Source organism: Sus scrofa, chromosome 13, assembly GCF_054392235.1.
Source record: "Sus scrofa isolate SSC_HxYL_T2T_F1_AM1 chromosome 13, Sscrofa_HxYL_maternal_Yorkshire_Landrace_v2.0, whole genome shotgun sequence".
NCBI lineage: Eukaryota > Metazoa > Chordata > Mammalia > Artiodactyla > Suidae > Sus > Sus scrofa.
This window is the reverse complement of record NC_139395.1, coordinates 219,062,650-219,076,225: the sequence shown is the minus strand read 5'-3', so window position 1 is coordinate 219,076,225 and position 13,576 is coordinate 219,062,650. Positions and strand designations below refer to the sequence as shown.

At 49.4% G+C, this 13,576-nt stretch overlaps 1 protein-coding gene across 7 annotated transcripts in view; it reads left to right on the top strand.

Annotated features, from left to right (window-relative positions):
• Positions 1-13,576, top strand: part of DSCAM (DS cell adhesion molecule) — a 744,988-nt gene that overhangs the window by 612,817 nt on the left and 118,595 nt on the right. For all 7 annotated transcript variants that reach the window (XM_084992175.1, XM_084992177.1, XM_084992176.1 and 4 more), the window contains one exon: positions 6,581-6,651. In XM_084992175.1, coding sequence (XP_084848301.1) covers positions 6,581-6,651 — 71 coding nt within the window. The remainder of the gene's footprint in view (positions 1-6,580; positions 6,652-13,576) is intronic.

Below are 13,576 nucleotides of genomic sequence, written 5' to 3'. Positions count from 1 at the left end.
AGTGGTGGCACGTGCCACCGGTAACCATCATGCCACACCTTTCAGTTTCGCATCCGGCAAACCACTGCCCGTGGGCCAAACTCCACTGACAACTCTCAAGCTGAGAATAATTTTTACATTTTAAAAAGAAGAAAAAGATGCGGAATATGCACCTGAGACAGCATGTAGCTCGCAAAGCCTACGTCTTTACGATAGGGTGGGCCCTTTACCGAAGCTGATTCCAGCTCCCTAACGCAGGTCTCGCCGTGGCGGGGATCTGTGTTTTGGATTCTGTTGTGTCATCCGGTGCGAAGCTGGGGAAAAAGGAACCACGGCCATTCCTGCAGCAGCCCGGCCGAATGCTGGCAAAGAGCACTGTTCCGAGTGCACGAGAGCACGGTCATTTTCCTGCGAGAGTCACCGACGCATCGTGAGACCCTCTGATACGGTGACCTCAGGAAATAGCCCCGAAGCACAGATCACACTGTCTAGCGCAGGTCCTGACTCCCCGCAGCAACCCTCAGCCCCCAAGAGGAGAGAAGTGGTGGAGTCATTGTCAAGAGCAAAGGAGATGAGCTCCTAGGGCCGGAAGGGCGCCGGCTTGCCAGGCTTCTTTGACGCATGTTGCACGCGCAGCTGATCTTCACCCAAGACCAGCTTCCCCGCCCACAGCTGTGCCCTGAAGGCTGCGAGTCACTGAGGGCCTGTGACAGCGGGGGGTGGCTGATCCCTTCATCCTACTCTTTATGAATCTGCCCCTAGAGCTCACCTGTCCCATCAAGCGGGAGCTCGCCCAGCAACCACTGCATGTTTGGACTCATCCAAGAAGGGACAGCCAGGATCACGTCGCGGGAGGGTCACCGCAAGGAGCTGATGGGTTTCCATCGGATCTGGCGCGGAGTTGGCACCCTGGCTTCCTCACTGATGACACTGCAGAGTGGCAGCTGTGATCGGGAAGGGTCCCTGTGCGCTGAGCTGGAGGCGGGGGCGGGGGGATGAGGGTCTGAGGCATCACCATGTCACAAGAGACACACGATAAGCGGGGCAAAGGGGGCCCAGGGTGGCATCAACTGTCCCCTTCCCTGAGAGGGTCCCCTGTACCGGTCTGCCCGCTGAGAACCAGGGGTGCCCTGCTCCTGAGTCAGCCCTCCTTTCTGTAGCTGTCATTTTGTCCAGCGTCCATTGAGAAATGTTGGAAGTTAGGCCTAAGTACATCCCTGCCCTTCTTGCTGTTCCTCAGCCATGCCCAGTACATTCCCCCCGCTATCCCGGAACGTTCTGGAAGAGTCTGGAATTATTCTGGGATGGTTTGGAATGTCTTTCCCCCTCCTCCGACAATGCCTTCAGGTCTTTGCTCCAATAGCATCTTCTCAGTGGGTCCTGCCCTGACCTCCCTGGTTAAGTCCCAACCCACTGGCCACTCAGGACCCTGGGTGCCTCCCTCCTTTAGCATCCCCTTTAAAAAGGAAAAGAACCCATCGCCGTCAGATGCCACAGCAATGCGGATTTCTTTGCTTTACCATCTATTTTTGGTCCCTCCCAGGGAGGCAGGAAGAGTTGCCATTTTGTTCCCTGCTGTGTCCCAGACACCCAGTCCAGCATTTGGCACGGCATTTATTTAATAGGTGCTAAATAAATCATAGTTTACGTGAATAAGCTATTGATTCAATAAATAACTATTAAATGAATTCGTCCTCCCCATCTAGGGATCACCCCTTCCTGGTTCTGCGTTGGTTTTTATTAAGCCCTGCCCTGTCTTGGGCACCTCTGCCCAGCAAAGAACGTTCTGCTCACCCACGCTGCTTCTACCAGGGGTGACCATGTAGCTGGGGTCACGCGGTTGCCCCTCGGTCCTTGTTTTTCCCGTTTTTGCACCCAGTCTCTGCCCAGCTTTGGACCTGGCACACAGCATGCCTTCAGTAAATTCCCCAGTAAGGAACAAGAGATAGACTTTTCGGAGCACTTCCCTTGGGCGGCTCGATGCTGCCCCATCAGCTGTTAAGCCCCACGCCTCTGGGTGAAGCCGGAGACTGATCCATGGAGGAGGGACTGTTTTGAGGGCAGAAGAAAAAGGTGAGGTTTGAACCTTGGCAACGACGGCTTTGACAGCTAGGAAGTGTCTGCCGTTGCAGTATTTTCAGCCGAACAGAATTAGTGAACCTCGCCTTGCCTGGAAAAAACATTGGGAGCTGTAGATACAGTCTGCACGTGTCACTTCACTGATCACTTCTTACTCACAGATCGAAGAGTTTGGGCTTCTGTAGAAATGCGGAGGGTATGTATTTTGGAAAATCACATCCATCAGTCGTTAATTCTTCCCTTTAGCCTTCTCTTCCCACAGGAAAACATCCAGATGTTCTGGTATAAAAAGCGATGTTTTCTGTTTATAGTACAGCTTCAGTTCGAGCGCGTGTAAATAAATTCTTCAGTGTCCACGCGGGTTTCAAATTTAGTAAGTGCGTGGATGCCTGATGGTTGATCCTCTATCATGTCAGCATCGGGAATCCCATCTGCTACGGATTTTATGATGTTACAGAAATTGGCCTTTTGTGATGAGACGAGGCCCCACGGGGAAGCAAAAGCACAGCTCAGGAGTTGTAAGGAAACACGAACATTCCGGACGCAGACTCCCTTTTTGTATCATTTTTAAGTTTTGTTCTTATATGGCTTGAGAAACCTAGCGTGGAAAATTCAGCGCCCAGACAAACATTCTCCCTAATTCCATTGGCCACGGTTCTAATGTGTGTAAGGTTACATTCTTTTAGCTCGGTCTTCATACCGTTTCTATTGTGACTTTATTTTTAACAGCGGAAAGATCTAAATTCCTTCATTTCAGAGACCGGGCAGATGAATAGATGAATTAATTACTAACGAACCACTGGAGTCCTGATAGGCTAAGTAAAAACGGTTTTGTGTTCTTAACAACAGCCAGGTCTGGAGTTCCCGTCGTGGCTCAGTGGTTAACAAACCTGACTAGCATCTATGAGGACTCAGGTTCAATCCCTGGCCTCACTCGGTGGGTTAAGGATCTGGTGTTGCCATGAGCTGTGGTGTAGGTCACAGACTTGGCTTGGATCCTGTGATGCTGTGGCTGTGGTGTAGACCAACAGCTGGAGCTTCGATTCGACCCCTAGCCTGGGAACCTCCATATGCCTCAGATTCAGCCCTAAAAAGACAAACAAACAAACAATAGTCAGGTCTGTCCTGGAGGCAGGGACTGCCCACCCCCATACTTCATGGGGGGCCTTCATCAAACACCAGACTAGGTTGAAAAAAGCAAATTGCCCCCAATTCTCAATTGCATCATCAACTTAATGTTTTCTGATAGAATTGAGAGCATTTTAAAAAAACACTGTCCTGGTACCTCTGCTTTTGACTACGAATCTGTCTCAACAAGAAAATGAAGGCTGGCGTTCCCGTTGGGGCTCAGCAGGTTAAGAACGCCATATAGTGTTCTTGTGGGTGAAGGTTCGATCCCTGGCCTCATTCAGTGGGTTAAGGATCCGGCGCTGCCATGAGCTGTGGTGTGGGTTGCAGATGAGGCTCAGGTCTCACATTGCTGGCTGTGGTGTTGAATGGTGGCTACAGCTCTAATCCAACCCCTAGGCTGGGAACCTCCATATGCTGTGGGTGCGGCCCTAAAAAGCAAAGAAAATAAAGAAAAGAAAAGAAAGGTTGTGACTCTGCCCTCCCCAGAGAAAGTGGCGCAGAGGCCAAAGGGCCAAAGGGTACAGAGTGGGCTGTGCCCCAACACTGACTCAATTTCTAGCAGGCAGTCTCCTTGCTCGGTCTGATTTCGCACAATTACATTAAAATAATCAAGCGTCGGTCTTGTTGTCAGGCCTTGAAAGAAGCTTTCAAGGATTTTTATGGATGAAGCACAGAACTGCCCGTGTGGGAAGGGGATCTGTTCCGCGTGCTCTCTTGGACCTGAAATGTTCCCGCGTAAAGGGCTTGGCAGAAATTTGGTGCAGAGCCATAAAAATGGCCACGGTGCACTGGATGCCAGCCTCTCCCTTGGTGACTGTTCTAGACACTGGCCTCAGTGCTGGCACAGCCTTTTCATCTGAAGAATTAGTAAATCCAGGAGGCTGCTGGACCCCCAGAAAACTCAGGGTCCCCGTGACCTGCTGGGGAGGGAGAGGCGGGCTCCGAGCTCCAACCTCTGCACCCTGCTCCATCCTTCACAGCGAGAACCTGCTCTGGACACGGTTCCTGGGGCCACACAGCTTCCAGTCTGTTGGGGGAAGAGGGAAAGACTGACGTGCAGACAGACATCAGCCGCAGACGTACGCCTGACCCTGCTGTGACGGGTCCCCAAGCCAAGGAGGGCGGGAAAAGACGGGCTCCGACCTGCCCGAGGACAGGCATTTGGATTCCACTGTGCTGATGGCCGGGGCTGGGACCTGGGGGGCAGGAAGGCAGACACTGATGGGGCAGTCTGTGCTCCAGGTTCATGCCCCCTCTAAAGAGGTAAAATGAAGACCAAAATGAACGTTTAGGAGCAAAACTGCAGCCGGGGCCAGGCGTGGATGCTGGGCTGGAATAGGCTGTGGGGGCAGAGGCTCTGAGCCTGGTGGGGACAGAGGCCAGGAGAGCAGAGGGCAGGGATGTTTGAGCAGATTCCAGAGAGGGCACGGGCTGGACTGCAAGGGGAGCTGGCAGAAGGGAGCAGCCTGAGACCTGACTCTCCCTGGTTCTTGTAAACGCCTCCCGTGGCTGAGCAGACAAAACCTCCATAGCCCCACTTGCCTTCAAATTCATATTTCTAGGATGTAATGAATCGTCTTTTCTGGAAAATCGGCTCCCTCTCTTGGCATCCTTATGTTCCCACTCTCCCACCAGACTGTGGAGTTGTCCCCCTCCCTTCCTGTTGGGAGCAGCCTTCAGGTCGTCTTCCTCCACTTAGTGGCAATCGCAGCAGTCATTGCTTCCCTCCCCTTGGCACTGCTTAACCGCGCAAAAATGCCCAGCGACATTTCTCCTGCGCATGACAGTGGCCTCATAAAGTCTGGTGACCAGGCACCCTTCCTCCTTTACGTTATCCTCATCAGTGAAGTCGCCCATGGGTCCGTGTTCTCTTCAGCAGGGCATACTCTTTCCCACAGGCTACTGCAATAGTCCAACCTTCTACTGTGTTCCTGGTGCCCACTCTTCTCCCCTTCTAACTCCTTCTGATTCTGGTGAGAAGAAAGAGTCATTTGAACGAAGGAGCAAGTGTCCCTGGGGCCTCGCTCACCTTGCTCCCTCCTCCTCCCGTCCCAGTGACGTTTTTTGATGCCCCCGCCCCCCGCTTCCATCCTCTTGCTTCTTTCTCTACTGGGATGTTGTTCCTTCAAGAGCAACTTTTTTTTTTGCTCATCTGAGCTTCTCCTCTGACCGTCCCAACGCGCAGCGAGAACAGTCACCATCACTGCTGCTGTGTTCCGAGCGCACTGTTTTCGTTACAACCCTGACGTTAATGTTATGGTCCCATTATCTGAGGAAGGAAACTGAGGCACAGGAAAATTAAGTATCCTGCCCAAACCACTCAGCTCCTAAGTGAGGGAGCTGGACTTGGAACCCAGGCAGAAAGCGTCAAACGCCCATCACCTTAGCAACTCCACAGTCGTGGTATCCCTCGGGCTTCTCTCTCTGAAAAATGGAGCACGTGTTCCCCTCGCTCCCTCCGCACCCCCCAGTGTGGCCTTTCTCCCCTTCCTCCCACTTCCAAACGTTCAGGTGGGTTTGGTCACCATTCCCGTTTTCTTCTCTCCCAGTGCCCTCACCTTTCTGCAAACCGGCAAGTCCATGCCCAGAGAAATGGCCCTTTTGCAGCTCAGCAGTGATGGAAAAACTGTCTCTTGGACAGTATGTTGTCATCCAGTGGGGTGTCTTCCCGTCGAGCTCTGGGTTACCTTTGCTTCTGCTTCTCAGAAGATACTTGACTATGTGCTGTGTCATCTTTCTCTCGGGGTCCTGATTAGATGACAAGCTCTTGCAGGACAGGGGTGTCCCCTCTGAGTGCTACGCTACGCACATGGTACCCGGTCCACAGCCGTCGACCGTCCCCAGTGTAGTTGGCACCCCTACAGCCATGGGAAACACGCAGGTGTAAGTCACGTGCTTTGTTTTACTTTGCAGCTCTGTGCCTGCCCTCTGTGGCTACAGCCCCAGATTAAGAGTTTTTTTGTGGGAACGTATAGAGAACTAAAAAATTAAAGAGGCTCAGAGGCAGAGGCCCCCTTTTTTTTCCCTCCCCAAGTATTTCCGAGCATCCTGAGGGATGGACCCCAAACAAGACTTCCAGAAGAACGAGAGGAATCTTGAACCCGCCATGATAGAGTTTTATCAAAGAAATGCATTACAGTAGTTTGTTGCCTGGAAGTTGACCTATCAAGGTGTCAAAAATAAGATGAGGAAGAGTACAAAGACAGGGCCTCCGAATTGATTTCTTTCTAGGAGCAGGTGAGCACAAGGTAAATTTTGTACACAGTGACTCTGCAAAATGGGTTTTCCCACTAAAGCTGAAAACAGCGCTGTGTTGCCGGGGCTGTGTGTTGCTGTGTGGGCTCCAGCCCGCCCTGATCCAGTCTCTAACCTGTGCGTTTGGTCTTCCCAGCTCCCGATGGCCCACCGCAGGAAGTCCACCTGGAGCCCGTATCATCTCAGAGCATCAGGGTCACCTGGAAGGTAAATGGAGCAAACACCTGTCTGCCTGGCGCTTTTTCCTGGGGGGCCGGGGGAGGGCACTTCACTCACCTCAAGTCATAGGATGCCAGGACGTGAACGTTTTATGAAGCTGTTGTTTTGCACAGTTTGATTAAAAGCCCTCTCGTGAAAGTCCAATATTTATATCCCCATTTTGAATACTTTCACAGCAAATCCCGTATCTACAGAGGGTGAAGGTCCGGTGCCTTGTGTTGAGGGTTGGATCCTGACTGGGTGCCACGTGCCCTTCTCCATGCACATCCTGAGACAGGCGTGCATGAGTGCACGCATTAATTTCGTTCCAGGGGAAGCTTTTTCCCGATTGCTTTTCCTAAATGGTAACTCGCAGTATGGCAGAGAGCCCAGCAAGAGGCAGAGAGGAGAGGCTCATCGTGCCCCCAGCCCGCTGGGGCCTCGCGCAGCCCAGCTGCAGACAGTGGTGCCCCCAGCCAGGCCAGCAGGGACAGACTGGCTGCTGGTCAGCTGAGGGCTCGTCCCCAGCTGCTGGAAGAGAAACCTTGAGCCGCACTGCAAACAACCAGGGCGCTCAGCCTGCCGTCTGCTCCTGCCGAGTTTCTCCTGAGAAAACGTTCTCCCTGAAGGCAGCAGTGCTGAGTTATAGTCCGGCCCAGGCTCGGCACAAAGCAGCATGGGGGGCACCGCTGCCCCAGGGACCATGAAGTCACTTTCCTGGGGGCTGAGCCGCTTGGGAATTCGTCCCCTCCTCTATGTGCTCCTGGAGCTCGCTGCTTTCGCCCGCTTCCAGTTTGTCTGGAAGGCTGTTGCACCGTCTGCAAAGCGGCACTGGCTTTCCAGTCGGGGTCTCTCTCTCGTCGCGGGTCTTTTCCTCTTAGCTCTTCCCTCCCCCTTTTGTCTGTGTCCTCACTCAGAGGGGAAGGTGACAGCCACAGCGAGGTCTTCAAACCGCACACCTCGCTGCCCCTTGAAAACCTCATCCGGTGCACCTCTTGTTTTTTGTTTTGTTTTTTGTTTTTTGTTTTTCCTTCTAGCGTCAGCTCTTTCATACATTGACCAGCCTCTCTAACAAAAAAAAAGGGTTTTCCTGGTTGGGGTGGGCACCCCCTCGGGTCTTAACACAGGTTCATGCAAAAAGCCCCTTTGTGCGAATTTTTACGGCCCCGGCCATCAAGGTGTGACTCCAGCGGGCAGCAGGCCACGACTGTTCGGCTCTCAGACAGGGCAGGCCGAGCGAGCGGCGTGGGGAGGGGGCCGTTCACCTTTGTGGGCACATCTGCCAGCTGGGAGCATCACACACTGTGTCATGAAAGGCCCGCGGCAAGCCGCAGCCCCACACGCAGCCCCGCCGCTCTGCAAAGGGATTGCTGACTCACTCTGCCTTGACTTAAAACTAGGACGTTTCACCCGCAAGCCCTCCGCATTCTCTTGCCTTTTGCCACTGAAAAGACCAGCTATTACGGTGGCCCCTGGAGCTTTCTGTGTCCTGCATGAGAGAGGTGTCTGTCCACAGAGCTCTCATAACTAAAAATAGACACTTCAGAGGCTTTGCATGGTATTGCATCCTTTCTGTCGCCATAGAAAAGCAGCAGGAAAGGTCAGTAGATTGCAGTTAAATTTCTTCTTGATGTCGAAAGGATGAGCAAGTGGTGGACTCTTCAAAGGAGACCTTGCCTCTGTTAGTCTGGGAACCGATGGTAACGTCCTGTTCGCGGGACCGGAATTTATCCGGGGTAGCGGGCTGCTCTTGCCCAGCCTCTCGGCAGCAGGCAGGTATGTAGGTACCACGAAGGGGAGGGGGGCTGCCCACTGATCAGCTCTCACTCACGCTGGCCTGATTGTGTCCTGAAAGTGCATCACTGAGCCCACCAAACTGCGCGCAAGTCTAGGTCATCCAAAGGGGGGTCCTTACATCATCTTATGGTCTACACTTTGGGTGGAGAGGTTAATAGGAAGGAGGAGAAAGGAGGAAGTAAAGAGCGAGGGAGAAGCGTGTTAGCCCAAGGAGGGGCCCCACCTCCGCCAGGCAGGATGGAGGCATCGGGGGACGGAGGCCGAGACCTCCCCGGGGGTCACAAGGACTCGTCAGAAGTAAGGTGCACTGGATGGAAAGACAGAGGGAAGAGCAGCTCCGGGCATTGGGGGCGGGGGGAATACAGCCATTTTAGACACTGAACCTCTTCAAGGTCAGAGGCAGCTTGGCGGCCCCTTCATTAGGTCAGAGGCAGATGCTGGATTTGCGTAATCATCCCTGTTCAAGCAACACTTCTGGAACCACAGCTTCTCGTGAACAAAATTAATCAACCTCCTTTTTGTTTTAGTTATGTCTTTCACCAAAGAAAAGTTTCCACTTTCTAAATTTTCTGTTTCTTTTTCTTTTTTTTTTTTTTTTTTTTTGGCTTTTGTCCTTTTAGAGCCACACTGGCAGCATGCGGAGGGTCCCAGGCTAGGGGTCTAATCGGAGCTGTAGCTGCGGGCCTTCGCCACAGCCACAGCAATGCCAGATCCGAGCCGCATCTGCGACCTACGCCACAGCTCACGGCAACGCCAGATCTTCAACCCACTGAGCGAGGCCAGGGATCGAACCCGCAACCCTGTGGTTCCTAGTCAGATTCGTTTCCGCTGCGCCACGACGGGAACTCTATTCAACTTTTTAAACTTTTTAAATTTTCAAGTCCAGCGGAGGTTGCCCATGGCCCAGACTGTAGACTCCCGCCCCCTCAAAGGACAGCCTAGCGGTCAGCGTCGGGCTGCTGCACCACGTCTCAGGTTTGCCTCCTTCCCCCAGTTCTGAGGGACCGGGGGAGGGGGCACACTGTCCTCCGCTCTCCTCCCCCCTCATCACCGTCTGCATCCCACCCCCCACCCCCATCCAGCCCTGCTTGCTCGGCCCTGCGGTCCTGCCCGGCTCCCTCGTGAAGACGTGGGACTCTTCCAAGTGGACTTCACCCCACGCTTGTGGCCCCTGTGACTCTGGGTGACAACTCCAGGCGGTCCTCATCACGCGCTTTCCATGGTCCTTTTGGGTGCCTCTCTGCTGCTGCTGTGTGGGCTCCCGAGAAGCAGGGAGGGTCTTGTTTGGCTTTGATCCCAGTGGCTGGCAGGTCTGCGTGGACAGATGGCACCAATGAATGTGTGCGTATCTGAGTCGGGAATGACAGGGTGCCTGTGACGCCCGCCTCTGAAGCCCACGTCTCTCGGAAGCAGCAGTGCAGAAGGCACCCTGGCTTTCAGGATCTCCAAACACCAGGCTGTCGTCAAGGGCGAGGGTCTAATTCAGGCTACAGTAAAATCACTGGATCGTTTAGGGCTGGACACCTAATGGTGTGACCTGCGCTCCAGGTACCAGACCAACCAGCCTCGCTGCTGGAGTCTCTGTGACTCTTTACTGGAAGAAAAATGGCAGGAGTGACCCCAGAAATGTGGGACAGGACGCAGAGGAGACGGACATCTGCGTGCCGCTGAGGTGCCAGCTCAGGCCACTGAAATGTAGAGGCATCGTCCAGGTTCTATTTTATTTTATTTATTTATTTATTTATTTATTTATTTATTTATTTTATTTTTTATTTTTTTTTCCCCACTGTACAGCAAGGGGATCAAGTTATCCTTACATGTATACATTTTTTTTTCCCACCCTTTGTTCTGTTGCAATATGAGTATCTAGACATAGTTCTCAATGCTACTCAGCAGGATCTCCTTGTAAATCTATTCTAGGTTGTGTCTGATAAGCCCAAGCTCCCGATCCCTCCCACTCCCTCCCCCTCCCATCACGCAACCACAAGTCTCTTCTCCAAGTCCATGATTTTCTTTTCTGAGGAGATGTTCATTTGTGCTGGATATTAGATTCCAGTTATAAGTGATATCGTATGGTATTTGTCTTTTTCTGGCTCATTTCACTCAGTATGAGATTCTCTAGTTCCATCCATGTGGCTGCAAATGGCATTATGTCATTCTTTTTTATGGCTGAGTAGTATTCCATTGTGTATATATACCACCTCTTCCGAATCCAATCATCTGTCAATGGACATTTGGGTTGTTTCCATGTCCTGGCTATTGTGAATAGTGCTGCAATGAACATGCAGGTGCATGTGTCTCTTTTAAGTAGAGTTTTGTCCGGATAGATGCCCAAGAGTGGGATTGCGGGGTCGTATGGAAGTTCTATGGATAGATTTCTAAGGTATCTCCAAACTGTTCTCCATAGTGGCTGTACCAGTTTGCATTCCCGCCAACAGAGCAGGAGGGTTCCTTTTTCTCCACAGCCCCTCCAGTCCTTGTTATTTGTGGATTTATTAATGATGGCCATTCTGACTGGTGTGAGGTGGTATCTCATGGTAGTTTTGATTTGCATTTCTCATATAATCAGCGATGTTGAGCATTTTTTCATGTGTTTGTTGGCCATCTGTATATCTTCTTTGGAGAAATGTCTATTCAGGTCTTTTGCCCATTTTTCCATTGATTGATTGGTTTTTTTGCTGTTGGGTTGTATAAGTTGTTTCTATATTCTAGAGATTAAGCCCTTGTCCGTTGCATTGTTTGAAACTGTTTTCTCCCATTCTGTAAGTTGTCTTTTTGTTTTCTTTTGGGTTTCCTTTGCTGTGCAAAAGCTTTTCAGTTTGATGAGGTTCAATGGGTTTATTTTTGCTCTAATTTCTATTGCATTGGGAAACTGACCTGAGAAAATATTCATGATGTTGATGTCAGAGAGTGTTTTGCCTATGTTTTCTCCTAGGATTTTGATGGTGTCCTGTCGTATATTTAAGCCTTTCAGCCATTTGGAGTTTATTTTGGTGCATGGTGTGAGGGTGTGTTCTAGTTTCATTGCTTTGCATGTTGCTGTCCAGGTTTCCCAGCAATGCTTGCTGAATAGACTTTCTTTTTCCCATTTTATGTTCTTGCCTCCCTTGTCAAAGATTAATTGACCAGAGGTGTCAGGGTTTATTTCCGGATTCTCTATTCTGTTCCATTGGTCTGTCTGTCTGTTTTGGTACCAGTACCACACTGTTTTGATGACTGTGACTTTGTAGTATTTCTTGAAGTCTGGGAGAGTTATGCCTCCTGCTTGGTTTTTGTTTCTCAGGATTGCTTTGGTGATTCTGGGTCTTTTGTGGTTCCATATAAATGTTTGGATTGTTTGTTGTAGTTCTGTGAAAAATGTCGTGGGTAATTTGATAGGGATTGCATTGAATCTGTAGATTGCTTTGGGTAGTATGGCCGTTTTTACAATATTGATTTTTCCAATCCAGGAACATGGAATATCTTTCCATTTCTTTACATCTTCTTTGATTTCTTTGATTAAAGTTTTATAGTCCTCGGCATATAGGTCCTTTACCTCCTTGGTCAGGTGTATTCCGAGGTATTTGATTTTGTGAGGTGCAATTTTAAAAGGTATCGTATTTTTGTATTCCTTTTCTAATGTTTCATTGCTGGTATACAGAAATGCAACTGACTTCTGAATGTTAATCTTATATCCTGCTACTTTGCTGAATTTATTAATCAGTTCAAGGAGTTTTGGGGTTGAGTCCTTAGGGTTTTCTATGTATAGTATCATGTCATCTGCATACAGTGACAGTTTTATCTCTTCTCTTCCTATATGGATGCCTTTTATTTCTTTTGTTTGTCTAATTGCTGTGGCTAAAACTTCCAAAACTATGTTGAAGAGCAGTGGTGAGAGTAGGCATCCCTGTCTTGTTCCAGATTTGAGTGAGAAGGCTTTCAGTTTTTCCCCATTGAGTATTATATTTGCTGAGGGTTTATCATAAATGGCTTTGATGATATTCAGGAATGTTCCCTCTATACCCACTTTGGCGAGGGTCTTGATCATGAATGGATGTTGAACTTTGTCAAATGCTTTTTCTGCGTCTATTGAGATGATCATATGATTTTTGACTTTTTTTTTGTTAATGTGGTGTATGACGTTGAATGATTTGCGTATGTTGAACCATCCTTGTGAACCTGGGATGAACCCAACCTGGTCATGGTGTATAATTTTTTTGATATGTTGTTGGATTCGGTTGGCTAAGATTTTGTTGAGAATTTTTGCGTCTATATTCATCAATGATATTGGGCGATAGTTTTCTTTTTTGGTGGTATCTCTGTCTGGTTTTGGAATTAGGGTGATGGTGGCCTCATAGAATGTCTTTGGGAGTATTCCTTCTTCTTCAACCTTTTGAAAGAGTTTAAGGAGGATGGGCATCAGATCCTCTTTATATGTTTGATAGAATTCGCCTGTGAAGCCATCTGGTCCTGGACTTTTATTTGTAGGGAGTGTTTTTATGACCTCTTCAATTTCATTTCTAGTGATCGGTCTGTTCAGTTGGTCTGTTTCTTCTTGATTCAGTTTCAGCAAGCTGTAAGGTTCTAGAAAATTGTCCATTTCTTCCAGATTGTCAAACTTGTTGCCATATAGTTGTTCCAGGTTCTATTTTAAATTGTCTATTTTATGTCGGACGAAGGCTTAGAAGGACCTTCTCAATACTTTCATTATGTATTTTGAGGTAAATAAAGATGCTAAGATGGGTGTGGCCCTAAAAAATCAAAAAACAAAAAAATAAAACTTTCAGAGTTTAGAATATTTATTATAGGTATCTCAAAACATTTACCCAGAGAATGCAATTTAAGGCAGAGACCTTTTTTTTTTCTCGTTGACATAAATGTTTTGTTTTGAATGAGAAATCTTGTTTAGAGCCATAGGCTATGCTTAAAATGTGAAGTTTTCAACTGCTTAAACGTTGCATTACGGAAAACAGTGGTCTAACTGACTCAGGAGAAAATTCGTGAAGATAATTTTGTCACTTTCTTGCCCTTGTAGCCTACTCTCTGATTGAGATTTTATTTAGCATGAACAACACTGCCGAAGAAACACATGATATCTATGAAACATGAACATTGAGTATGTCGGGATTTAACTGAGCTTTAGTAAATCTGAAAAATC